This window comes from Falco biarmicus, chromosome 3 (genome assembly GCF_023638135.1).
Source record: "Falco biarmicus isolate bFalBia1 chromosome 3, bFalBia1.pri, whole genome shotgun sequence".
Classification (NCBI taxonomy): Eukaryota; Metazoa; Chordata; class Aves; order Falconiformes; family Falconidae; genus Falco; species Falco biarmicus.
In genome coordinates, this window is record NC_079290.1 from 90,475,254 (window position 1) to 90,500,988 (window position 25,735).

Here is a 25,735-nt window from a genome sequence, read left to right on the forward strand (position 1 = left end):
CAAGTAGTTTCTGGACCCATGGAATATACTTTCAACCATTACCCTTATACACGTGTCATTTATCTTACCTTTCTGGATTTATGGATGGAGCAGCGGACCTTCTCTTTCTGTCATCCCCCTCCTCCCCTTGCCCCAGAATTAAATTCCTTTTTCAGTCTCTGTGATGTTATCTGTTTGGAGCTGTGTCACATTTTATTTGAATCACATATTGTTAAAGTAGGAAACATTATTTCTAACATCAGATCATTGTAAATCTGATCCTGCAAATTCTATTCAGGCTAAATATCTTTATTCTAACTACTAAGCAGAAACCTCAAGCCTTGTTTCTGTTTCCATGATTCCAGCTTGGCACATCCCCTGAGATAGTCATGGTAATTTTTCTTTGAAAAAAAACCATAATGACAATATGACAAGAACTGCTGTAATTCTAGAATTACTACTTCATAATGACAATGTAAGACAATATTATCCTGAGGTATTATGATAGCTGCTTGGACTAATAGCTGTAGGGATCTGGAACAATTCACAGGTTCAGCCAGGCCAGCCAACAGCATACAATAAAAAAGGATAAAATGGGTTTATTAGTACCTGTTCTTCTCCCTCTTGGTGCTGGGACCAGCAAAGAACTGCTGGTGGTCCAGGATGAAAGCGTAAAACTTGACCCATTTCACACTCCTCACTATACTCCTGATTCCACACGTCCTGGAAGAAGCGGTTGACAACAGTGACAGCGCTGCTGTGATGCTAACGAATAAAGAGAGCTGTAGTGAGTCAGGTTCAAGCGCATTTCTGTTACTAGAAGAGGAACAAGTGGCAACTAGGAACGTATAAACCTAACACATTACCTGCAGGTTAGTCCTTTTAATTTTTTTAAATAAAATACATATGCTTGCTGCATATATATAAAAATGCAGGACATTGTTTATTCTAAAACCACCATTTGAGACTGCTTTGTAGCAAATCTAAGTGATGCGTGCAAGATTAAGTAAATGTCATGCAGATTATTATAGTTTAATAAGCAGGCTCTTTCTTTGTTAGCGTGATCAGCTTCTGGACAGACAGATAAGGGGGAGTCAGTATTGGCAATTTATACTTGGTTGTTGTAAGCAGTTCAAGGATGCTGCTTTGCATAACTATAATTAAAACACATTTTGTTCTTCAGTGTGTTGTCCCGCAAGCCATGGGCTCGACTCCGATTTCAAATATACTGTCTTTATGTACGTGTGGAAACCAAAGTAAGGAGCATTGCAACTTTCCGATTACTCAAGAGTACTGCTTAATCTTGTAATTGTAGGCTCTTTGTCGTCATGGATCACCACAGTTTGGAACAGAACAGGAGGAATGAGAATGAAGCAAGCCTGCTATTTCAGGCCACACTATCCCTAAGCTGTTCTGCCATACTTTTTTATGTAATACTCCCTGTATTTCCCTGCTGCAAAACAACCCGGTAGAAAGCCACATGATACTGTACAGCAGTAATTTAAAAATGGGACATCTTACAATGCCAATAGTTTCAACTGCTTTGGAAACGTAAAAGCCTGTAGCAGCCATGTTTCAGTGATGACCATTGTTCCATTGGCGTGGGTAAATCCGTGTGCCCCTGCACACCAGAGCCCAGCCTCCAGTCAGCACCTGGCCTTATGCGAGGAGAATCTTTCAGCTGCACAATAGGGAGGTTTGTTCCTCGACCGGCCTCAGGTGAGCTGTTGAGCTGCTCCCAATTGCGCGCGTCATTGCACTCGTTAGGCACACGCGAGGCCGAGCCAGGAGCCAGGCCGCGGGCACCGGCCTGAAGGGGCGGGGGGCACGGCTCCGTGCCCGCGGCCACACCGCCCGGCACACCTCCGCCTCAGGGCGCCGCGACGGGCCCGGCCCAGCCCCCGCGGTCCGGGGTCACGCACCGCCGCTCTCCGCTTACTAAGAACCGAGAATCGGCCCGGCCGAGGGAGCGAGGGCTGCCTCGCCTCCGGGACCCGCGGCACGGCGCCGGCCCAGCGCGGGCGACAGCGAGGCCGCGGCCCCGGGCCCGCCCTGCGGACGGAGCGGCGCCTGCGACGGAGGCATGCCGGAGCTGGCGCAGAGGGCACCGGCCCCGGGACCCCGGCTCGCCCGCCCCGGCTGAGGCGCGGCGGCTGCCGCATGCCCGGGCCCAGCGCGCGCAGTACCGCCCTGCCCAGGCCCCGGCGGCGGGCGCCGCGCACGCGGGCGAGCGCGCTGACGTCGGCGGCGCTGATAGGCGGAGCAGCGCGCCCCGGCCGCCCCCTCCCGGCCGCGTCCCCCCGCCCTGCCCCCGCCGGCAGCTCGGGCTCACTCCGCGCCGGCCGGGGCCGCGAGCGCCAACGGCCGCCTCCGGCTCTGCGCGCGCGCGAGGGCCGCCGGGCGCGCGCACGGGCGCTGGGGAAAGGGGGGGGGAGGGGGAACCGCTGCAGGAGCCGCAGCCGCCGCGAGCGAGGCCCGCCCTTCCCCCACCCTCCCGCCCACTCCCCACGCGCGCACACGCCGGGACCGTTGCCCCTGCGCGCGCCTCTCCCGCGCCGGCGGGCCCGCGGCAGCATGAGCGGCTCCTCCTGACCGCCGGCCACGCCGCGCCGCGTCCCCCGCCGCCGGGCCGGGCCCCCTCCCGGAGCCGGGCCCCGTCGGATGCACGCGTCCCCCCCGCGCCGAGGATGCTGAAGATGAAGCTGCCCCTGAAGCAGACGAGCCACAAGGCGGCGGCGGCGGAAGAGGCGGCGGCGGCGGCGGCAGCCGCGGGGCTGGGGCTGAAGGAGCCCGGCGGCGCCCTGGACTGTCACCTCCAGCTGCAGCAGGTGCCCCGGGCGCCGGCCCGCGGGGGCGCCGCCGCGGGGAGGGGGTGCGGGCTGGAGAGGCCGAGCCAGCTGCACGGCTTGGGGCCGGGGCCTGGGCCTGGCCCGCCGCCCCCCCCCGCCGCGCTCCCCGCTCCGGGCGGCGGCGGGCCCGGCTCGGCGGCGGCCCGCACCGACAAGGAGACGGTGTACGAGTGGTTCGGGCTGGTGCTGGGCTCGGCGCAGCGGCTGGAGTTCATGGTGGGGCTGCTGGACCTGTGCAACCCGCTGGAGCTGCGGTTCCTGGGCTCCTGCCTGGAGGACCTGGCCCGCAAGGACTACCACTGCCTCCGCGACTCGGAGGCGAAGGCCAACGGGCTCAGCGACCCCGGGCAGCTCGGCGACTTCCGCGACCCGGCCGTGCGCTCCAAGCTCATCGTCTACCTGGCCCTGCTGGGCTCCGAGAACCGCGAGGCCGCCGGCCGCCTCCACCGCCTCCTGCCCCAGGTGGACTCCATCCTGCAGAGCTGCCCGGCGCGGCGGCCCCCGGCGGGCGCTGCCGAGGAGGAGGGGGCCGAGGAGGAGGACGTGGTGGTGGTGATGGACGGAGCTGGAGAAAACGGGCAGGCCGGCCTCCCCGCCGCCCAGGGCCTGGGCTTCGGCGCGCAGGAGGAGCTGCTCCTGCTCTTCACCATGGCCTCGCTGCACCCGGCCTTTTCATTCCACCAGCGGGTCACCCTGCGGGAGCACCTGGAGAGGCTGCGGCGGGCCTTGTGCGGGGACCAGGAAGAGGAAGGCTTCGGTCGCCACCAAGCCCAGGTAACGCCGCGTCCTGGGCTCTTCCCGCTGCGCCATCTCATCAGGCGGTTTCCTCCTCCTTCCTTCACCCCCTCCCGACTTTCCAGGAGCTGAAGGCGGCCTCTTGCCTTTCCCCGAAGCCCCCCGTTGGGATGTGGCCCCTCCCGTCTCGCCTCCTTACTCGTCCTGCCGCCCCCCCCGCCCCCCGCGGCAGTGTAGGCCCCGGCCACCCCCACCAGCTGTGTGGAGTGCCTAGTACGAATTTCTTGTTGTGACATAACAGTGCCTGACTGTGACGTAGTAGAACTGGGGAGGCAGGGTTTCTTTTTCTAGCCTGCCATGCTTTCTGGAGCACTGTCTTTTGAACCCTGCCTTGCTGGAGCCCAGGGTGCCGTGCAATGCTGCAGCTTGACTGGCAGCCTCGCACGCTGTAGGCCACTGAAGAAGTTGTATGATGCAGGAGTACAACTGACAAGCTTGACTAAACTTGTAAAAAGAATAGTAATGCTAGATAGAAACTGTATGTTTTAAGAAGAGCGTTCTGTAGCGGCTTAAAACAGTAGAACGCGTTGAAATAGTTTTTATATGGAACCTGCACTCCTCCCTCCTCCCAAATGAGCCTTAAGCTTGGACTTGGCAAGGATCAGGCAGCAGTTAGGGGTGAGCAGCTCTAAGGCTGGTTCTCTGAAAAGCCATGTTCAGTAGGGTGGCTGATGAGGTTTGGGAAGGGGTGGTAATCATTCCACTAAAGCTGCAAATTAAAATGTCACAGCTGGAGCTTCTGTTCGGAGAAAAGCTGATTTTCTGGGTGGCTGTCGGGAAACAGCAAAGCACATCTTGAAGGCAGATGTGCCACTTGTTGCTAGAAGGTGGTTGTCACCAAGAATGAAGACTTTCAGTGAGTGGCACCGAAGCATTCTCTTGTGCAGCAGCTGTGTTTAAACTATGGTTCTCCCCCAGTGCCATTCATTGCTGCCCTCTTGGTGAGCATTGACTTTAAAATCTGCCCCATATTTATGCAACCAAGACATCATCTTGGAGCTCTGTGGTTTTTGGTCTATAGATGGCCTCTCATGTAAAGGGGAAGAAAGGGCTGGAAGACAGGTGTTTGTAATGCTGTTCAACTGAACGCATCAGGTTTTCATCGGATGCGTAACAGAAGAAGGTACAAAACAGTAAGGGTTGTTGTTTTTTTTTTGAATTTTGTTTCCAAGTTTACTTGCAGTGCTATCTAGTTCTGCCACTCCTAGAAAACCCTTTTACATTGACTGCCATAGGAAAAGAATAGCTCCTTTACCAAGCAGAGAAATGTTTGGCAGACAGGATATGTTCCTGAAGAGTACTCAGAGGAGACAGGGATGACTTTCTAAGCCTTCAAACACACAAAGTAAATGCTTGTATAATTTTTAAGGCCAAAGCGTATTTGGCAGGTGATAAACTAGTAGGTAGACATTATGGCACTGAAATCATAATGAATTCATAGCAGAAGTCCAAAAAGTGTTTATTTTGGCTCATTAACTTGCATCAAGTCTAGCTCTATCCCAAAATGAATCCTGGAAGTCTGTCTTTAGGGGAAGAGGATTGAGTTGCAGGAAGTTGTAAGACTGGACACTGTTCTTTCTGGATTTAAGGTGCTAGTAACTGGAAACATACTTCCTGCCTGAAACAGGCAGGTCAGTTGTAGCTGCTCAGTGTGTCCCACCAAATTCATTAGGAGATGAGGCTCTCGTGAACTACTGAAATTGAAGTCTGTTTTATGCAGCGTCCTGGCTTTAGTGTAAAAGCAGCTTTCCAAGCTGTGGTGGTTTTGTTTACTCAGGGAACACTGAGAGCCCCGAGTCAGCTTGGCTGAACACGCACATCACATATTCTCTAGTCCACACAGGGCTGAAACGGCATCCCTTCCGTAGGCTTTTTTTTCCTTTCTTAATGGTTAAATTGTAAATACAGCAGAGCCTCTTCTGGGAAATAATGGCTGACAGAGGGATTGGTGGGTTTCTGCTGAGTATTTTCCATTCGTGTTCACAGGGGACGGTGGGACCCTCACAGATAGGACACTGGAGGAAATGGGAGTTAGTGGCACAGTTGAAGACTTCCCTGACTAAATGCAGTGGTACTGTTAAATTAGACTTGATTTAAAAACCTGTCAGGTGTCCACAGTATTTTCATTCGGCTTTAATCTCTGAAATTTGAGTGCCTTCAGGGCTTTGCATTTGTAAACTTATCAGTTCATAAAGACCTCTTCTCTGAATTCGGCAGGCCCCGGGTCAGGAGGGCCGGGCTCCCCCTGTGACGATAACCTGCCCGGCGCCGTGCAGCTTTGCCTCCCGCCCTGGGGCTGCTGGCGGTGCCCGGCGCCCACCGGCCCTGCCTCCCGGTGGCACGGGAGGGGCCCGGCACGGGCGGTTCCTGTCACGTTTGCAATGGCCACACCTGAAGAAGGGCTTGAACTTTCTCCTCCCCTGTTAAATAGAGACAGCCAGGTTCTGCGAGGGCAGAAGAACCGTTACCGGCGCAGGGACGCCCCAACCCGGAGAGCACCGTGCCGGCCCGGAGTCGGCCGGGGGGAGGGGGTGACCTCTCGGCTTTGTTTGCGGGGAGGACAGATCGATCATGGCGCCTCCCCGCCCCGTGAGGGCACGGCCGCTGTTCCCCTCCGCCCTCTCCCGCCGTGCCGGTGGGGGCGAAAGGGCCGGGCCCCGGCGAGCCGCCCTACCAGACCCTTCCCCGGGCAGGGATCCGGTGACTAATGGTCACAGCTGCTTCCCGCCCCCATTCAAGATGGCGGCGGCGGAGCCAGCGCTCTTGGTCACGTGCCCGCAGGGCGGTTTCCTCCCCGTCCCGCCGCGGGGGGGGGGGGGGGGGCGACTTCTGTTGCGTAACGGGAACGGTCTCGCCCGTTCCGCACCGACGTAGCGGCGCGTGGGCTCAATCACGCGCCGGTCCCGCCGGTTGGAGGGACCCCGCGCGCCCGGCCGTCCAATGGGAGGGCGGTGTGCCGGCGCGTGCCGCCCGCCGCGGTGGGCCTGGAGCGCCCCCGGCCCTGCCCCGCCGCGCCCGCTCGGAGCCGCTCGGGCTTTGGGCCTCGGAGCGGGCCCTGCCCGGGGCGCGGGGAGCTCGGGGCCTTTGCGGGAAGGTTTTGCGCCGTGGTGTGCCCGGTGTATCGAGCAGATAAAGCACACGAGCAGCTCTGTGCCGAGCGGCCGCCGGCTCAGCTCTGGGCTGCCCTGCCGTGACCCCCGGGCTCTCTCAGCTCAGGCTGCTGAACAGGCTGGAGGGGGGTCATGTTGTTCGCATGACCCGTGAAATACGATGCACCTAGGGCAAGCGGCAGTGATGTGAAATCGGCCTGCAGAGGTGATGGAGTTTGGACCTGGAATTGAACCAGGTGGTTTATTTGTCAAGTTTAGATTGTGAATTCCGTATGGCAAGGGCTGCGTTACTGCATGTGGCACATCCAGCCTGGTGGCTTGGTTTGAGGTTTCAAGGAGCTGGAACATTTACCTATAATGAGCAGAAGAACTTGCGAGGTTCACCTACAAAGAATTTATGGGTGATTTACTAGAATATAAAGCAGTTTGCTTTTTCCCGTGATTAGGGTTATGTTTTCTAGCTAGGATCTGTGTGGTCTGGTAAGATTGAGCTCATGTTACAGTTGCTTCTTGACAAAGGATTAATAGGACTGCTGCTCATTTTGGTCTCCTATTTTAATGATCCTTGAAGAACCTGATGTTTCTTGGTGATACCTTTTAACAAATTGAGTTGGAAATGGCTGATGGAGTCAAAAGTTGTGAGAGATAGGACTGTTGGAGTGTGATGGACAGAGCTAGGATTGCCTTATAATTGCATAAACTTTGCTTCTTAAAGAAAGTGTTCTGAAATACTTTTTACTTAAGGTAGAAACACTTGATACTATTTGCAGACTTTTAAATGGAAGTAGTCTGTAATAGCACCTTTTGGAAAAAAGTCGTCAGTGCATTAAGCTGTGCAGAATGTGGACTTTGAATCTATAGTTGAAGTGTAAGAATAAATCGGCAGCCTTCACATCCATAGTCATAAAACAAGCATTGATGTGCAAAGAGTCTGGTGATATCACTGTATATATTGGTTTAAATAACAGAACACATAGCTTAATTCTTGCGTTGATTATATTTGTTTAGTAAGTGCATCAGTATCAAAGCTGTTTGGCATTATTGCTTATCTTGCTCCACCCCATCCAAAATCTGAGATCAGAATGCTGAAATACCGAAAGAGGCCTGAATATTTGCTAACATAATAAATGTGGCTTGCGTTAGACACTGGAACATTTGATCAGGCATACTTGTCAGTAATAGAACTAAGGTTCAGTTGAAATAAGCAATCTCCTGGAGATAATTGTTTGCTAAATAATATTATAATTAGCTGGCTAGAGGATTCTTTACAGCAAAAGTCTCTACTTACAAACAAAGGGAAAGTTTCTATTTACAGAGTGTTTTTCTTAGTAGGCTTCTATTTATAGGATGTTTTGTCTGCAAATTGGAAGAGTGCTTTTATAATTGATCTTCAGTCACTTGCAGCAGAACAAGGTAGTAGAACTTAATTTTGGAGTCTCATAGCTCTGTAAGAACGAAAATACAGGCAATCCCATTTTGAAGCTGCAGTGTATTCTTTTTATTTTTACAGAGTTGAGTCTATGGAAAAGTGTGCCATCAGAGTCTGGTTTAAATAAGAGACAGGAGGATTAGAAATGTCATTTTACTCTTGGCAAAGATCTTTCGAATGCTGGTACGCTCCAGGAAAATACGAATGTTTTGCAAGTGTTGCATACTGAGAGAAAAAGTATTCCAGCTCCCTCAGTGAACCAAACACCTTTGTCTCTGAACCAGAATTTCTCTGACTCCGAACAGAAGTTAAGGATTTCCAGAAACATTACTGGAAGTCTTCTGGAAGGGAAGTCATAACTAGATGAACGACAGTGCTTAAAATGAAAGACTTCTGTCTAAACGTGCATGCTAGTGCTCCAGGAAATTGCAGAGTAAAAACTTGCACTGCTTTTGGTTGTTTCAGTCATTTAGCTCTAAATAAGAGGTGTTAGACAAGTTTGTAGCCTTGCCCGGAGTCCCTTTATACCAGGGTTAATTAGCCTCTCACTGTTTTCTGTGCTGTTTTTTTCTCCAATGTATTAAATGAACACTAAGGGCATTGAAAATATACCCATGACTTCCTAATGCTTGCACTTAGATTACCGTTGTTAAGCTGTAGTCCGGTTTTCAGTGTTGCCAAGTGCTGACTTGTAAATAGCAGGATCTCACTGGGCTTGGAGTACCAAGGAGACTCAGCTCTTTCTAAAAAGCTGCAGAAAGGAACACAGACAGCAGCAGTAAGATGGCTGTATCTATGAAACCACTGAAGTTTGTAGGATTCTGTCTACTTAAATCTCTTGTCACTTCATTTATTTGCCAGTATCAATGTCTAGCCATAGCTGTCCTAGAAAACACTACAGCTAATTCTCCATTAACTATACTTAATATTGAATGTCTACTTTTCCTCCAAGACTTGGTAAATTTCTGCAGTATCCTCCAAGTCTAAGGGTTTATACTTGCAGAGACCAAAGCTTGCAGAGGACAAGCTCAGAGATCTGGCTGGAAACTGCATTCCTTCATGAGCTTCTTGCCTTTCCTCAGCCTCTTAATCTTAATCTTGTCCTTTTTGGAAGAAGAAAGTAAAAATGCTTTTAATAGTGAAAGGAGATTTAATGTCTTGGGAAGTGTCTTAAGAGTGAGATAAGAACATGACAGAGAGATTTTCTGTTGTTCGGAACTGCTGCTCTACATGAAAGAATACTTTTAAACTGCTGCTTAGATCTCTTCAGTTCAAGAACTGGACAAAATGATGTATTACCCTCTGCCAGTAGTTAAAAGTAGTAATGAAGGCATCATCTTTACTCAGTACTAATTGTACTAGAGTTCACCACTCTTAAAGGACAATTGTTTTTTAAATCTTTCTGTCACGCTAGACTGTTGTGAGAATATTTCTTTTAATCAGTCTGAACATTCAAGTAATTTTCTTCTCATTCACTCGACAGACAATTGTAACAGCACTGACATTATATGAAGTTGTAGGAGGAGCAAAAATTGGCAGTGTGGGAACTTCCCAACTGGTGCATTGCTGGCTTTAGCTTCAAGTTCTCCCCTTTGTCATGGGCTAGCTAGGCTGGACTGAAACTCTGGTTTAAGTCCTGTTAAAAGCTCAGATGCAGATGAGACTCAGAGAAAGAATGTGCCGTGTTTCTAGCGAACAGGAGGTGCAGTGTTTCCTCAGCACTGTAAATCACTGCTGTAGCTGACCTATCTGGTACTTTGAGTGTAATCGCCAGAGGCCTTGATAGCTGAAGTTGTTAATGCTGTGTAAGAGGTTGGTATGCCCTTTGTCTCCAAATCGTCATGATTTCACAGTGCTACAAGTTAGTCAATATGTGATTGCTGAAACTGTCATATGTGTGCTTTTCCTCCCTGAATCAGCTGATGTTTTTTCAAAAAGTTTTTGTCTCCCTCATAGAGTTTTGTTGCTACCTCTTACAGGTGAGCTCTTAAAATAGTTTCACTGAACAAATATGCTTAAAGTACTCTTGGGCAACTGTGCATTCTCTCTATGCAGTCTGGCTTACTAGGTATGAGTTAATAGGGCAGTTGTGCATTATCCACTTAAACCAAATGTTCAGCCAGTTGGGCTTTTATTTTGCACATTATGGGATTTTATGTCTGGTCACAGAACCACAAAATGACTCGGATCAGCTGGGACCTCTAAAGGTCATCTTGTCTTCCACCTCCCACTGCTTAAGCAGGGCCACCTGTAGCTGGCTGCCCAGGACCATGTCCAGATGGCTTTTGAGTATCTCCAAGCATGGAGAATCCACAACCCCCCTGGGCCACCTGTGTCAGTGCTTGATCACCCTCACAGTAGAAAAAGTGTTTCCTGACATTCAGAGGGAGCACTTTCGGTTTGTGCCCATTGCCTCTGGGCCTGTCAGTGGGCGCAGCTGAGAAGAACCTGGCTCCATCCTCTTTGCACTCATCCTTCATATGTGTGTATATATGTTTTTATATCTATAAGTCTTTTCCTGCAAAACTACTTTCTAGCTGATTAGGCCCCAGCCTGTGTGGTGGTTGTAGTTGCTTCTCCCCAGGTGCAGGACTTTGTGCTTCCCCTTGTTGAGCTTCATGAGGTTCCCGTCAGCCCATTTCTCCAGCCTGTGGTTCTGTGCATTCTATAAGCATTATTGTTCTGGAGGTTGTTTCTGCATGTGAAAAGACAAGTTAACAAGGAAGCATTCAAGTAGTTTGCTGGCTGTGGCTGAAAGAGAGATCTTTTGTCTTAGATCTTTAGGCCCATTCTGTTCTTAGTCTTGTAGGACAGCTCTCTGTATCTCAAATTAATTGGACAGTGACATTGCAGAGTTCCAAGCTTGCAGAGTGAAGCGTTAACTTAGCAGCAGTGTCAACTGGGCAACTGTCTTCAGTCTTGATCTTGCATTTCACTAGCAGCTTGTCCAAAACAGTAGTGGATTTTTTGCATGGGACACGATCTGTTGATCAACAGTTGTCAACATTAAACAGATTTTGAAGCATTGCTGCACTGTATGTTTGCATTTGTGAATATTAAGTGCATGCATGGATTTCCATGTAAGTGTAAGATGACACGATGTTCTATCTCTATATCCAAGCAACAAGAAGAATTAGATGATGGGGTGTAGATACAGTTGCACAGTCTTGAGTCAGGCTTCTCGTTGCCACTTGTGACCAAGAGAGGGTTCGGTAGCACACAAGTATAGCACACACAGTTTCAGCTGATTGTTGCTCCTTAAGAGGGGATGTTTAGCCTTTGTGATAACGTAGCTACAGAGCTAGTATCCGTGTGTAGCAGTTGTGAAGCAATAAGGGTGGCAGCCTGTAAGGATTGTTTTAAGCAAATCGCAGCACCACATCTATTAATGATTATTTTGATAGTGCTCAAATTTCTTTAAGGTACAGATGCTGTAGTTGATAACTCGAGTTAGACCTTGATTCTTCCAAGATGCCTTCTTTCATCTGCTTTTGTTTGCCAGTTCCCACTTATACATGAATGAGCTGTGCCAATTTACATCTGCACAGCCTGCAAGGCTAAGTAGTGCTGTCCCTAACAGCACATTTACTGAAGTCTTGCAGAAAAATAAGCTTTCATATTTGGGCATGTAGAACTAATCAAGCTGTCCAGCTGCTGTAAGCAGGTTTCCCTTGTTAGTGCTCATCATAGCTGATGCACGAATAGTTCTTTTATGAAAGTGCAGTGCAAACATCAGAAGACTTGTGTGCATCAGTCACTTGCTCATGATGATTAGTAGGCTATCCAGTAACAGATTTCATTACACGTTGCCAAACCAACACCAGCATGACATTTTTTGATTAGCCATCTATGTTAATAGGAGGCAGAGTTTGAACATCTCTCCTGTGTAGACTAGCTGAGATTTGCTTAGCTCACGTATGTTAGTTATACAAAGCAACATCCTGCTGAGCAGGATGGTTCTCCACTTCAGACATTTGGTGCTTATCTTTACAGACAAGTACCCCTAGACTTCAGGAGATTAGCACCCCTGGACTTCAGGAGAGCAGACTTTGGCCTCTTCAGGGATCAGAGTACCATGGTATAAAGCCCTGGAGGGAAGAGGGACCCAAGAAAGCTGCTTAGTATTCAAGGATCACCTCCTCCAAGCTCAGGAGCAATACATCCCAACAAAGAGGAAGTCAGGCAAAAATGCCAGCAGGCCTGCATGGATGAACAAGGAGCTCCTGGACAAATTCAAACACAGAAAGGAAGCCTGCAGAGAGTAGAAGCAAGGACAGATAGCCTGGGAGGAATGCAGAGAAATTGTCTGAGCAGCCAGGGACCAGGTTAGGAAAGCTAAAGGTGAAGCCATGAGAATTAAATCTAGCCAGGAATGTCAAGGGCAGCAAGAAGAGCTTCCATAGATGTCAGTGGTAAAAAGACTAGGCAAAATGTGGGCCCTCTCCGGAAGGAAATGGGAGACCTGGTTGCCCAGGATGTGAAGAAGGCTGAGGTACTCAACAACAGTTTTGTCTCAGTCTTGACCAGGAAGTGCTCCAGCCATACTGCCCCAGTTGCAGAAGGCAAAGGCAGGGACTGGGAGAGTGAGAACTGCCCACTGTGGGAGATGATCAGGTCTAAGACTATCTAAGGAACCTGAAGGCGCACAAGTCCATGGGACCTGATGAAATGTCTCCGCAGGTGCCGAGGGGAGCTGGTGGATGAAGTAGCTAAGTCACTGTCCGTCATATTTGAGAAGTTGTGGCAGTCTGGTGAAGTTCCCGCTGCCTGGAAAAGGGGAAACAACCCCCATTTTTAAAAAGGGAAAAAAGGAAGAGCTGGGGAATTACAGGCCAGCCAGTCTCTTCTCTGTGCCTGGCAAGATCATGGAGCAGGTCCTTCTGGAGACTATGCTAAGGCAAATTGAAAATAAGGAGGTGATTGGTGACAGCCAACGTGGTATCACTAAGGGCAAGTTATGCCTGACAAATCTGGTGGCCTTCTATGACATGATTACGGCGTTGGTGGATAAGGGAAGAGCAACTGACATCATCTACCTGGACTTGTGCAAAGCATTTGACACAGTCCCAAACAACGTCTTTGTCTAAATTAGAGAGAGATGGATTTGACAGGTGGACTACTTGGTAGATAAGGAATTGGCTGGATGGTTGCACTCGGACTGTTGCAGTCAACTACTTGACGTCCAAGTGGAGACCAGTGACTAGTGGCTTTTCTCAGAGGTCAGTACTGGGATGGGTGCATCTTTGTTGGCAACATGGACAGTGGGATTGAGTGTACCCTTAGCAGGTTTGCTGACGACAGTAAGCTCTCTGGTGTGGTTGACATGCTGGAGGGAAAGGATGCCATCCAAAGGGACCTTGACAGGCTTGAGAGGTAGGCCTTTGCGAACATCATGAAGTTCAACAAGGCCAAGTGCAAGGTCCTGCGCGTGGGTCAGGGCAATCCCAAGCACAAATACAGGCTGGGCAAAGAATGGATTGGGAGCAGCCCTGAGGAGAAGGACTTGGGGTGCTGGTGGATGAGAAGCTCAGCATGACCTGGCAGTGTGCATTTACAGCCCAGAAGGCCAACGGGATCCTGGGCTGCATGGAAAGAAGCATGGCCAGCAGGTCGAGGGAGGTGATTGTCCCTCTGTGCTCTGCTCTCCTGACCCCCACGTGGAGCACTGTGTGCAGCTCTGGGGCCCCCAGCGTAAGAGGGACATGGACCTTTTGGAGCAAGTGCAGAGGAGGGCCGTGAAGATGATCAGAGGGCTGGAGCACCTCTCCTCTGAAGTCAGGCTGAGAGAGTTGGGGTTGTTGAGGCTGGAGGAGAGAAGGCTCCGGGGAGACCTTGTAGCAGCCTTCTAGTACCTAAAGGGGGGGCCTGTAGGAAAGCTGGAGAGGGACTTTTTACAAGGGCTTGTTGTGATAGGACGAGGGGGAATGGCTTTAAACTGGAAGAGGGTAGATCTAAATTGGCTATTGGGAAGAAATTCTTTACTGTGAGGGTGGTGAGGCCCTGGAACAGGTTGCCCGGAGAAGTTGTGGATGCCCCATCCCTGGCAATGTTGAAGGCCAGGTTGGATGGGGCTTGGAGCAACCTGGTCTAGTGAAGGGTGTCCATGCCCATGTCAGAGGGTTTTGGAACTAGATGATTGTTAAGAAGATCCCTTCCAACCCAAACCATTCTATGATTCTGTGATACAGTCTGTGATACAGTCCCAGGAGACATCTCAAGCAATAGGTGGGTTTAATGTGGTTCTTGCTTTCAGCCATATGAGGAAAGATGTCTTGGATACAAAACTCTGGTCTAGATTGTGAGAGCAGACAAATTTTAGAGTGCTCTCTTAGCCTGATTCACTTTCAAGGAGAGATGTAGTTGATCCTCCAGCCTGTCACAAAGATTGATGCGATTATCTAATTACCTGGCAACTGGTTTGGGGCCACCCACATTTCTTGCTTCACTGTATTTTAGTCATCAGCAGCACTGCAAGCTGCGATAAATCTTTGTATGGGAAAGCCTTACAGTGGCAAAGGCTTATGCAAGAATTAACCTTACATTTGCATGTGTTGTGGAAATACATTTTATTCATTGACACGCAATGACTAGCACAGTTAGCACTATACAGCCTGACCATCAACAGGAACTCCTCGGCAGCCTACCCAGTTATAAAGGACTTGGGTCTGTAGTGTGACTGACACCAGGCAGCAACCCACAATGTCACATTTAACATTCGTTGCCCTTCCAGACTGCCTAGACTTACCAGTCCCTTGTATGCTGGATTTGTCCGCTCTGACAATGCCACTTGTATTGTAGTTCCTTGTGAGTGTTTGTTGTAGGAATGTCACAGTAGCTAACACCAAATGTGAAGACTTGTGATGCAGCTTAAGATAGTGTGGTGGTTTGACCCTGGCTGAATGCCAGATGCCCACCAAAGCCACTCTATCACCCAACCGGACAGAGGAGAAGAAATAAAATGTAAGGCTTGTGGGCCAAGATAAGGACAGGGAGATCACTCAGCAATTACCATCACAGGCAAAATAGACTCGACTTGGGGAAATTAGTTTAATCTATTTCCATTCAAATCAGAAAAAAACCCCTTCCCCCTGCCTCTGCCTTCTTCCCGGGCTTAACTTAATTCCCAGTTTCCTCTCCCCCTGAGTGGTGCAGGGGAACAGGGAATGGGTTTCAGTCAGTTTGTCAGACATTATTTCTGCCGCTTCTTCCTCCTTGCACTCTTTCCCTGCTCCAGAGTGGGATCCCTCCCATGGGAGATATTTCTTCATGAATTTCTCCAATGTGAGTCCTTCCCACAGGCCTCAGTCCTTCACAATCTGCTCTGGAGTGGGTCCCGTCCACAGGGTGCAGTCCTTCAGGAACAGATTGCTCCAGGGTGGGTCCCCAGCAGGTCACAAGTCCAGCCAGCAAACTGCTCCACCTGGGCTTCTCGCGGATCACAGCCTCCTTTGGGCATCCACATGCTTTGGTGTGGGGCCCTCCCTGGGCTGCAGGTGGAGATCTGCTGCACCTCCACCGTTAATCTCCATGGGCTGCAGGGGACAGCCTGCCTCACCATGGTCTCCGCCACAGGCTGCAGGGGAATCTGCTCCGCTGCCTGGAGCATCTCCTCCCCCTCCTTCCTCAGTGACCTTGGTGTCTGCAGAGTTGTCCTCCCATAGTCTCACTCCTCTCTTCTGCTGGTGCAGATTTTTTTTTTTCTTCCCCTTCTTAACATGCTGTCACAGAGGCACTACCACTGTCACTGATGGGCTCGGCCTTGGCCAGCAGCAGTTCTGTCTCGGGGCTGGCTGGCATTGGCTCTACTGGACATGGGGGAAGCTTCTGGCATCCTCTCACAGAAGCCGTCCCTGTAGCCCTGCCACTACCAAGACCTTGCCATGCAAACGACCCTTGCAGGCTGCAAGCTGTAAGGCAGAGCTATGACTGACTTGGATTACCCAACTGTCTACCTGCTGGGTCCCACAAGGTATTGTGAAACCTGCCGTTTACAAAATACATGCAGTATGTATTACTGGTTTAACTTTCTAGGTGAAGAATTTTTCAAGTGAATAAGTTATGGATTTTTTTTTTTGCAGTTATGATGATTTATAAAATCACTGATATCAGGACTTGTTTAAATACAGGCTTGAACCATGTTAATATTTTGCAATTTAGAGGGAGCCTTCAAATGTGGATGTAGTTTGCCTGGTACAGAATGCTGCCATGGATAGAAAAGTAATCATTCTACAGTAATACTCTGTAGAAATATTTGAACACTGTTATAAAGATAATGTGTATGCTACGTGAGAAGCACTTAGGAGGTGTAGCAGCAATATTTAATGGTTCTTTGACATGAACTGAGCAGACTACCTCTTTGAAGTAAATCTTATTTTCATACTTCTAAAAACTGCTTACAATTTCTTTGACTTCTTAACTAGCAATTATTTATTAGAATAGATTGTAATTTATTTTTTCATTTATCAAAACAAGTAGCCTGACTTTGATTGCAAAAGGTCTGACTTTAAATTAAACTGGGTTTAGATCCATTTGTGATTTTCTTAAAGAAGTAATTGATTAGGTGGAAGTCTCAGCCTGTTCCTTAAAATGAATGAAGCACTGCCTTCAAGCTCTTAGGCTGATGATTTCAGAGGTGGAAAAGGACATCTTAGAAAAGTAAACCAAACTGAATGGTTTGAGAGCCTCTGTCAGAGTTAATCCAAATGTCTGTCATCTTCTACATGCAGTGTGGAAGATACCAAAGCTGCTTTTAGCAAAGCCTGTGGCTGTATTTTAAGGAAGACCTTACCTCTGCCAGAGAATTGACGCTGCACCTTGGTAGAAATCTTGGTTCAGTTGTTTGATTTCATGTCAGGAAGACATTCAGTCTCGTACCAAAATATGTGCTAAATTTATTAGCTCACATAGTTTGGACACAGCTAGTTAATCATAGTAGTTCTTTTTATGGACAGTCTTAAATGAATCACAGTGTAAACAGGGTAACTTTAATGCTCAAATGCCAATTTTGATTCAGTTTTCTGAATAGTGTGTCACAAGGAGTTAAGTGAAGTACTTGAGTTTGGTTATATCCAGAGTTGCTAAATGTCTGACAAAACAGTATCAATGGGAGTTTCAAGGCGATCTGAAAGCAGCTTTCTCCAGAGCATGCTTGTGGGTTGGGTTTTTTTTTATTATTAAACTAAACTTGGAAATTGCTAAAGCTGTTAAAACGTAATCTCATTGATACACAGCTCTTTCCCTTTCTTATTGCATGTCTGACATTGCGCTCATAATTTACTTGGTGTTTGAAGCATGAAATACAGTTTTGATCAGTGAAGTTTGCTGAGATTGTTTACTGGCTGACTAGGGACTGATGCGAGTTTTATCTTGAGGAAACAAAGCATGATTTGTATTTTAAATCTGATTGCTTTGAAACGTGAAATTACTGACACTCCATGTAGAACACAAACTGTACACTGATATAGATGAAACGGCTAAAATGTCATTCAGTTCCTCAGACCATCTGTAGTGCAGTCTAAACGCACATGAATGTTCGCTTGCTAATTGTGTACTGCTGTTGATGTGACTGATGAAAGTCAGATTAACAGTATGCCCAGGGCAGGCTTGATGCATGTGTACTTACTGGGTCCTAAATGAGTTGGATGTATTGTTAGGAGTTGCCAGAGTTTGTGCTCACGCTACAGATGATGTGAAGCTGGTCTAGTAAGATGGAGCCAGCTTTGGTTGGTATATCTGTCAAATCTGAGGAAGTTCATTGAAGAATTCACAAACTGCGAGGGGATTGTGGTGTCTTTTGACATCTCTGTGCTTCCTCATTCTGGTCTGCCTGTTGTGACAGTCTTGGGGTCCTCTGTACCAAAGGAGTCTTGGCTGCTGGTTTGTCTCATCGTATTGCACAAGTCCTTCAGGAAAAAAAGAATCTCATATGTTTTGGCATTTATTTCCAGAAACTTATGCTTCCTGTATTTAAAAATAAGAGTACTGTCTGAAAATCTGTATTTTTCCTCTACCTGTCTTTTATGAAGGTTTTTCAGTGGACCAGTTCCACTCTCATCCTGAATGAGAGGAACAGACTTTGAACTATCAATATACATCTGCTCCCCAAAGTATCCACTTCTCCCAGGAATTTTATTTGTTTTGTATAAATACTAATAAGATAGGTATTTGTTTACCTTCTACTTATTATGCAGACCAGTTGCTAAATATTTGTGATGCATTGGATGTCCTCTATTTAACTTGCTTCTTTTGAAAGCTTTTCCAAGAAACCTACCCTCTGTTTTAGCTTCCAGTGCTTTGACAGTATTTGGTTGATTTGTGGTGCTAAACAGAGAACCACCTCTCCCCCTCTGCAGGGCTGCTGCTATCATCAACATGTTATTTGCATGTTGATGGCATTTAGGTACTTGCTAAGCTCATATGTTATGCTGCTTGTTCCAGATAAATAGCCGTGCCTCACTTAAAATAGGTGAATCCAGAAACACTCTGTTGTGGTTTAACTCTATCTGGTAGCGAAGTACCACGCAGCCACTCACCCACACAGCCCTGTACCCCTCAGAGGGATGCAGAGGAGGATTGGAAAGGAGTACAAAACTTGAGGACTGAGATAAGAACAATTTCATAATTTAAATAAACAATAATAACAACAATTATAGTGAAAAGGAGGGAGAAGGGGAGGGGAGAGGAATGAAATCCAAAGGGAAGGGAGAAAAGAAAGAAACAAGTGATGCACAATACAGTTGCTCACCACCTGCTGACCGATGCCCAGCCAGTCCCTGGGCAGTGATCAGCAGGCTCAGCTAACTCTCTCCAGTTCATATACTGAGCATGACATCCTATGGTATGGAATATCCCTTTGGCCAGTTCGGGTCAGCTGTCCTGGCTATGTCCCCTCCCAGTTTATGGTGCCCCTCCAGCCCTCTCGCTGGCAGAGCCTGAGAAATTGAAAGTGCTTGACTTAGGATGGACATCACCCAGCAACAACTAAAACCATCAGTGTGTTATCAACGTTGTTCTTATGCCAAATCCAAAACCACAGCACTGTACTGGCTACTAAGAGGAAAATTAACTCTATCCCAGACTGAAACCAGGACACTTGCTAGAAAGTTCCAGTAATTCCTGGCTCTTTGTGGATATATCTTTTTAAGGCAACATGTAATTTCCTTGAAGCATGCAATTACACAGGTCAACAGGCCAAAACAGTTGCATCTAAAGTCATTGGACATTTAAAAACATTTCTGAATTTTAGCTTGCTTGGTCAGTTTGCATTTTAACAAGACCTGGTCATTGAAGAACATGTAGATTGATACATTAATGTTTTGTCTTAATTTGGGAAAAAATATATAGGCTTTTGTTACCCTAGAGAAACCACTTGAAGTCCATGCGCATCTAATGCTTTTCTCTAATTTATCATTGCTAGCCTAGTTTGTTCTTTCTTAAGTTACCTGTCTTGTGTGATTTCCTGTTCTGTCCCATTATGTGTTAAAACAGTAGTAATTCTTGGCATATAACTTTGAAGTCTGCATGTAAATTGGGGAGATGAGCTTTCAGTCTGTGCTTTTGTCTATGGAAGAGAGGGTGTTGGTGGCTACTGGTTGTGTTCTGAATGTTTAGTTAGTAAGAGGTGCATGGGTTTAGTTATTAGGACCATATGTTCTGGTAGACTGTCTGAACAGTAGTTATTCATAATTACCTATGTAGAAGAGGTGGGAGGCTGAAGATACAGGGTATGGATATAATTGAGGAGAATATGTTTAGAGTATACTGAGTAGGTAATGTCACAGGTTAGTAATTGAAAGAGTTTACACTAACAGAAAATTAGCATTGAAATTGTGAGCTAATGATCTTGATTCATCCAGCTTGAGATATGCTAAAGGCACACGTGTCCCTCACCCTGTTCTGTTCTTAAAATAAGGTCAGTGAAACATGGGAGGTTATAGCTGGCTATAGTTCAGTTCAGGAAGAACTGAAATAGCCAATGACTTTTTGCCACTGTGAAGAACTTCAGGTTTTTCTCCTGTAGACTACTAAATAAGGAACTTTTTTTTTTTCTTTTTTTTCTTTCTTTTTTTTTAATTTCTGCTGTTTAGGGCAAGCTTTTATAATATACATTCTATTAAGACGCTTCCTTTTTTCCCTTCTCAATTTAGAATGACTTTTCCCGTAGTGACTGCATGTCAAGTAATGAGGCCAGTTTGCTAGAACGAACCACAGCACCTCATGATGGACTACCAGTGGCTTCCCATAGACCTCAGCGAGAAGGTAGGTTGTCTGAGGTTTCTTCTGACGAACACTTTAAGTTTTTTTTGAACACTAAACTCTGCCTGAAGTTGCAGAAATCTTACATCTGTCTTGCTCTTCATTTGAATGAGAAGCTGCAGTGATTGGTAAGTATAATAGCTTCTCTGCTGCCTACTTGGGTCTTTTCTTTATTATAACAATTTGTCATTCTTGTTAGTTGCTAAATACTAGTGACTGCATGCATGAAAATTGATTGCAAATGGAATTCCTCCTGGAAAAAAAAGGTGGGATTTTGAAGAAAACAAGGAAATTTAATGCGGTTGTATTAATGGTGTGTAGATTTGTTTTAAACAAAACTAATCATGAAGATACTGTGAAACAGTCAATAGCTTTTGCTGCTTGATTCAGTTGTATTTGATTAGTCCTAAAAACAAAGAAAAAATTAGGAGGTTTTATAGAAGTGGTCGTTTGGAGAAGTGAGAGGGTTTCCGTAGGAGTCAGTCGTCTTTTGGCTTTGTTGGGGAGAATGAGAACAAGGCTTCAGAGCGTAAAGAGAAGTCTTCTGTGCAATTGCCAGCACAGTTTCCTTTCTTTGAAGAAATGAACATTATTGAAAACAGATTTATTCCTACCCTTTTTTCTCCCAATAAGATTAGCAAATCACTTGTCTACTCAAAATTTGTCTACACTATCCTGCAGATAGTGAAGAGCTGGCAATCTGGGAAAACTATTGCTATTCCTTTTGTCCTCATAAATGTTCTTTTTGTCTCTACTGTGGAGATTTAATTACACTTTGAAGGCATGCAATTTGAGAGGTTTAATTCCTTGCAAAAAAACCACAGAGAAACAATATGGCAGATTATAGACAACAAACCTGTTTCAAATCCTTTTAGAGTTCAAAGTGTTCATATTCACAAATTAGAAACACAAAAGGGAGACTGTCTTTAGCAACGCTCTTGAATTAAGTAACAAGCACAGAAAAGTTGAATAATTGAATCTAGGGAAGAGCTTAAATATTTCTCAGCATTTGTATTATCATAGTTAGAAACTACAGTGAAGGATCAGAATAATTTTGTTGTATTTGCTGTATTGGTATGTGATAGAGAATCCCTGCTACAGGAATCTTCTTACTGGGTTAGAAATAGCACTGGTAATAGAACATGGGTTTTATTCTCAGCTGTAACAAATATGATTTTTAGGAATCTTGACTTATGCTTACAGTAGAAGCAGTGTCATGTGTGCATGCCTGACTTAATCATCCTGAATGCATGTGTTGTGTCCAAAATAGATGTAGAGATGTAACACACCTCATTGGGTTGTATATTCAAACATTTCTTCTCGGTCTAGCCATTTAGAATGTTTAAAAAGTAATTGTGGAAACTGAATTTTAAAGTGATCTGTTGAAACTGTGGAACTGAAGCTATGCAGCAAGCAACAACACTGTAATTACCTAGTGTATCACTTACTACACTGAAGCATGCAACATTAACAAAAAGAAGTTAAGGGAGCTGAAGTTAGTACATTGTGTAATAAAATTTCTTTATACTTGAGGGCAAATATATTTAGCATTGAGAACATTCAATAGTTTAAAACAAACATAATCCCATTAGAAAAGAAGTTTGTCTGTGAATGTTAATAGTGTTAGTTTCTGTAATTATGTATGCTAAATATATGCATGTAGTGAAATGCAATTTAAACCACTATTCTCAGTTCCAGTCATGGGAATCAACTTTTTAATTATCTTGAGAGTATTAACTCAGCTGATGGTATAAATTTTAACATTGGCTGTTAAGAAACTTTACTGCACCAAAACTTATGCCATAGTACTTTTTCTAACAGTGTTTTTATCTATACCGGACCAGCAAAAATTAAGGACACTGAACATTTGGCTTTTCATGGTATATTGATAGATTTTATTGTCTGGTCCTTAGCTCGTCTCAGATTTCTTTGCTTTGTAATAATCCTTGTTAACTGATAAAAATTAATTTATTTTAATTAATTGATTGTCTAGTGCTCCAACTCCCAGGTAAAGGGTCACAACCAGTGTACACCAACACACTTAGTGTCTGTCAGTCTTTCTACTAAGAAAGAACTGGAAGCAGTATCACTAGGTTTATATGCTGGTTTATTATTTCTTTAAGGAAATTGCCAATACTTTAATTGTCTAAGAGAACTGAAAGTTCTCTTAGAAATGGCATATGTGAGGGGGATGATACTTTAGTTGTAACTTTAACAAAATTCATTGAAGACTTTTAAGTTAGATGAAATGATAATGAGCTAATCTCCAACGTTGTGGTCAGGCCAGGGAAATACTTTTTAGAGAACAAGGATCCCCCTGCCCCCTGCAGTTTCTTACAGCAAAGTAGCATCTGAGAAAGAGGGGTTTAGTGAGTCAGTAAATGGCATACAGTGATTCTCAGAATGGCTAGGTAAATAGATACATTTTCAAACTGCAATTTTGGCATGGACAATAAGGTGTTTTTCTTTCAGCTGTACACATTGAGAAGATAACCCTGAAAGGAGTACCAAGAAAAAGGGCTGACAAACATTTGGAGTACACATTCAAAGTAAGCAAATAACCTCCAGAATATTAAAGCATTTGTCTTCATGATATCTGTGTATTGTAGATACATGCAGTTTGTTTCAAGTACCTGCTCAGAAGGCAGTTTTGAATTACATTAAGGTCTTCAGAGATATTCTTGGAATTATCCTACAATTCTTTTGGATTCTGTGTGCAGATCAAGTTTTTTATGTAATTGTGGGCATAAAGTGGGAAGTTGTAAAACACCAGCCATAGCTGGGTCTGTGACATCACTTCAGGAAACTTGGCTTTTGCTAGTTTGGGGAAAGCATTACAAAGAATTCTAAAACTAATTGATATTTGCTCAAATGGCATAGGAGTGCGGTTCTTGTGTCTACAGCCATATATATGGCGTGGATTCATATGGTTATCTTGGAACTCTTTCACCAACTTTTACCATTAAGAGGATGGCTCCTGTGGTATTTGACAAAACTGGGCATTTGTTTGTTTGGGGGTTTGTTTGTTAAGGTAAAACCAAACAGGCTAAAAATGTCAACAGTCTTGAAGGCCTACCTAGTATAGTTCTTATGTATTATAATAGCCAGAGGCAACATACAAAACAATTATGTGAGTGAATTTTAAACAGCTTCTTACTACTTCGGAAAAGAAGCTTTCATTATTGAGCTCTGGTATTAAAGGCTGTAGGTGTTAAATAACAGCTGCTAAGGCCATTGGTGGTGATGTTCTAATTGAATCACAGGAGTGATTTCCTTAGCAAGGACTGACTAACATTATGAGTCATTTGGCTAGTAGATGTAAGTCTGGTAGTATACCAGGTTTGAACATAGAGTTAAATTTTATCTTTTTTTCCCCAAACAAAAGAAACTTTTAGATCAAACGTTATAATTGGCCATTTGATATGGGTCATGGGAGCTCTTTGAAGAGGCATTAAAAAAATGGTATTTTGAGACATGGAGAATTGATGTGTTGATCCCAGAGTTCAATATCGTATATTTAAATGGATATGAATTACAGAGTTATTTATTTTCTGGTATTACTAGAAGTTTAAAATTAGAGTTAAATTGACATGTATACTATTTCTGTTTTTGAAGTAAAGTAGTGGCAACAGATACCTTGTTGTTGTTCATGTCTGAAGGTGAAATTTGCAAATTTCTGCACTCTTCTTATGCTGAGGACAGTAGTGTGCAATGTAGCCTTCGAAGTCTTCAAGGTTAACTTGCCCAAGTATTTCAACCTTGTCATAGATCTTTTGTCTGAGTAGTCTGTGAACCAAGTACTAGGAAAAATAAAAAAGTTTATACAGAATGTCCATATGGATTATTAATATTTAAAGTCACAAAACTATTTTGAAAATTCATCGTGTAGACAGATTTGACAGTGGTTTTGAATTTCTTTGTTAAAGGGGGAATGTGGAGATATTCTGGGAAGTATTTGAGTAAGCTTGAAACTCCTCCACCTCAGTTCTTTTAGGAAAGAGTTTCCTCATCTGTGCAGGTATATACTGTGATCCTCACTGCAGATCATTTTGTGCTTGCTCAGACACTGCTTTTTTTAAGGTTTAAACAGCAGTTACAGTCATGGCTTCCCAACTGAGAGCACTAAGAGTAGCTGGCATTTCTGGGGACTAAGCTGAAGGCAGTTGGTGTTTGATGTTATTCTGTCAGCCCTTGGGAGTAAATGAATGTTTATAATTACCATGTCCACTCCCATTACACAGAATCTTCCCATGCATGCAATGGGAACCTTAAGCTCAGAAGTGGTCTTAGAGCCAGGCAGCACTCATCTAACCAAGCTTACTTATTTTCTTCTCAAAATATGCATGTGAAGGTGCTGGTTTACTACTTGCATGTTGTGTCAGAAAAATAAACTACTGAAATTTTATACAAGCATATACCAAGATGCTGTCTGATTCTTCTTTAGTACTTGCAGTACTTTTTATGAATTGTATTGTGCAACAGCAACTATATGACCATGTAAGATTCAAGCCTGAGGCAGATAATTTTTTTTTATAGGTAATGTAAACAGATACTTCTCTTCTTTATTTTGACTCCAAATAATGTCAGTGAATGCTCAGTCCAGTATATCTGACCTACATCGTTTTCTCTGGTACCTGGGGTTTGCAGTTAATGATGTCTGATGCAATTCCTGTAATTACAAAGCCTTCTGCTTGGCTTCTTTCTGAGTCAGGAAGCCAGTAACCTTCAGGAACTTCACTGCATTCACCTGAATTTCTTCATACTTCTTTTAGCCACAAGTAACATGAAGGTGGTCTTAAAATATACACTCAACATTAGTGTATGTCTTTGAAAAAGTACACCATTGTCTCTGTTTTGCCTGGTATTTAGTTGTCTGCAAGTGTTAACTCTTATACTGAGATGGTCAGATTCATGGAAATGTTAAGGTCAGCTAACTGGTGTGAAATCTGGAAAAAAGAATCCTTCCTCATTCTCTTTTCCTTTCTTACTAGGTAAACTGGTCCGATCTTTCAGTAACATGTGTAACAAAAACACACCAGGAGCTTCAGGAATTCCTGCTAAAAGTATGTATTGAAATAGAAGAGTAGTGTTTACACATCAGGTTTATAACGCCAAGTAGTCTAGGACAGTTGTGATATCTGGGATTTAATTACAGAAGCAAAAGTATGCTACCAGATTTGTGTACTTCACAATTGTATTAATCTTTTAAATCACGTATACTGTGATGGAGCAGCTTGACAGATGAAGAAGCTCAACAGAATATTTGGGGATTTTCCCAGGAGGAATCATTTTGTCTTATCTGAAATTGCTGTTATAAT

General features: G+C 45.4%; 1 protein-coding gene across 4 annotated transcripts in view; it reads left to right on the forward strand.

Annotated features, from left to right (window-relative positions):
• The first annotated feature begins 1,800 nt into the window (after nt 1–1,800).
• The window catches only part of ZCCHC2 (zinc finger CCHC-type containing 2), a 47,322-nt gene continuing 23,387 nt past the window's right edge, over nt 1,801–25,735 (forward strand). For 2 of the 4 annotated variants that reach the window (XM_056330824.1, XM_056330825.1), the window contains exons 1-4: nt 1,801–3,602; nt 20,309–20,420; nt 22,890–22,966; nt 25,409–25,480. In XM_056330824.1, the coding sequence (XP_056186799.1) occupies nt 2,667–3,602; nt 20,309–20,420; nt 22,890–22,966; nt 25,409–25,480 (1,197 nt within the window). In that variant the 5' untranslated portion in view covers nt 1,801–2,666. The remainder of the gene's footprint in view (nt 3,603–20,308; nt 20,421–22,889; nt 22,967–25,408; nt 25,481–25,735) is intronic. The other 2 variants (XM_056330822.1, XM_056330823.1) reach the window with 1 other exon arrangement.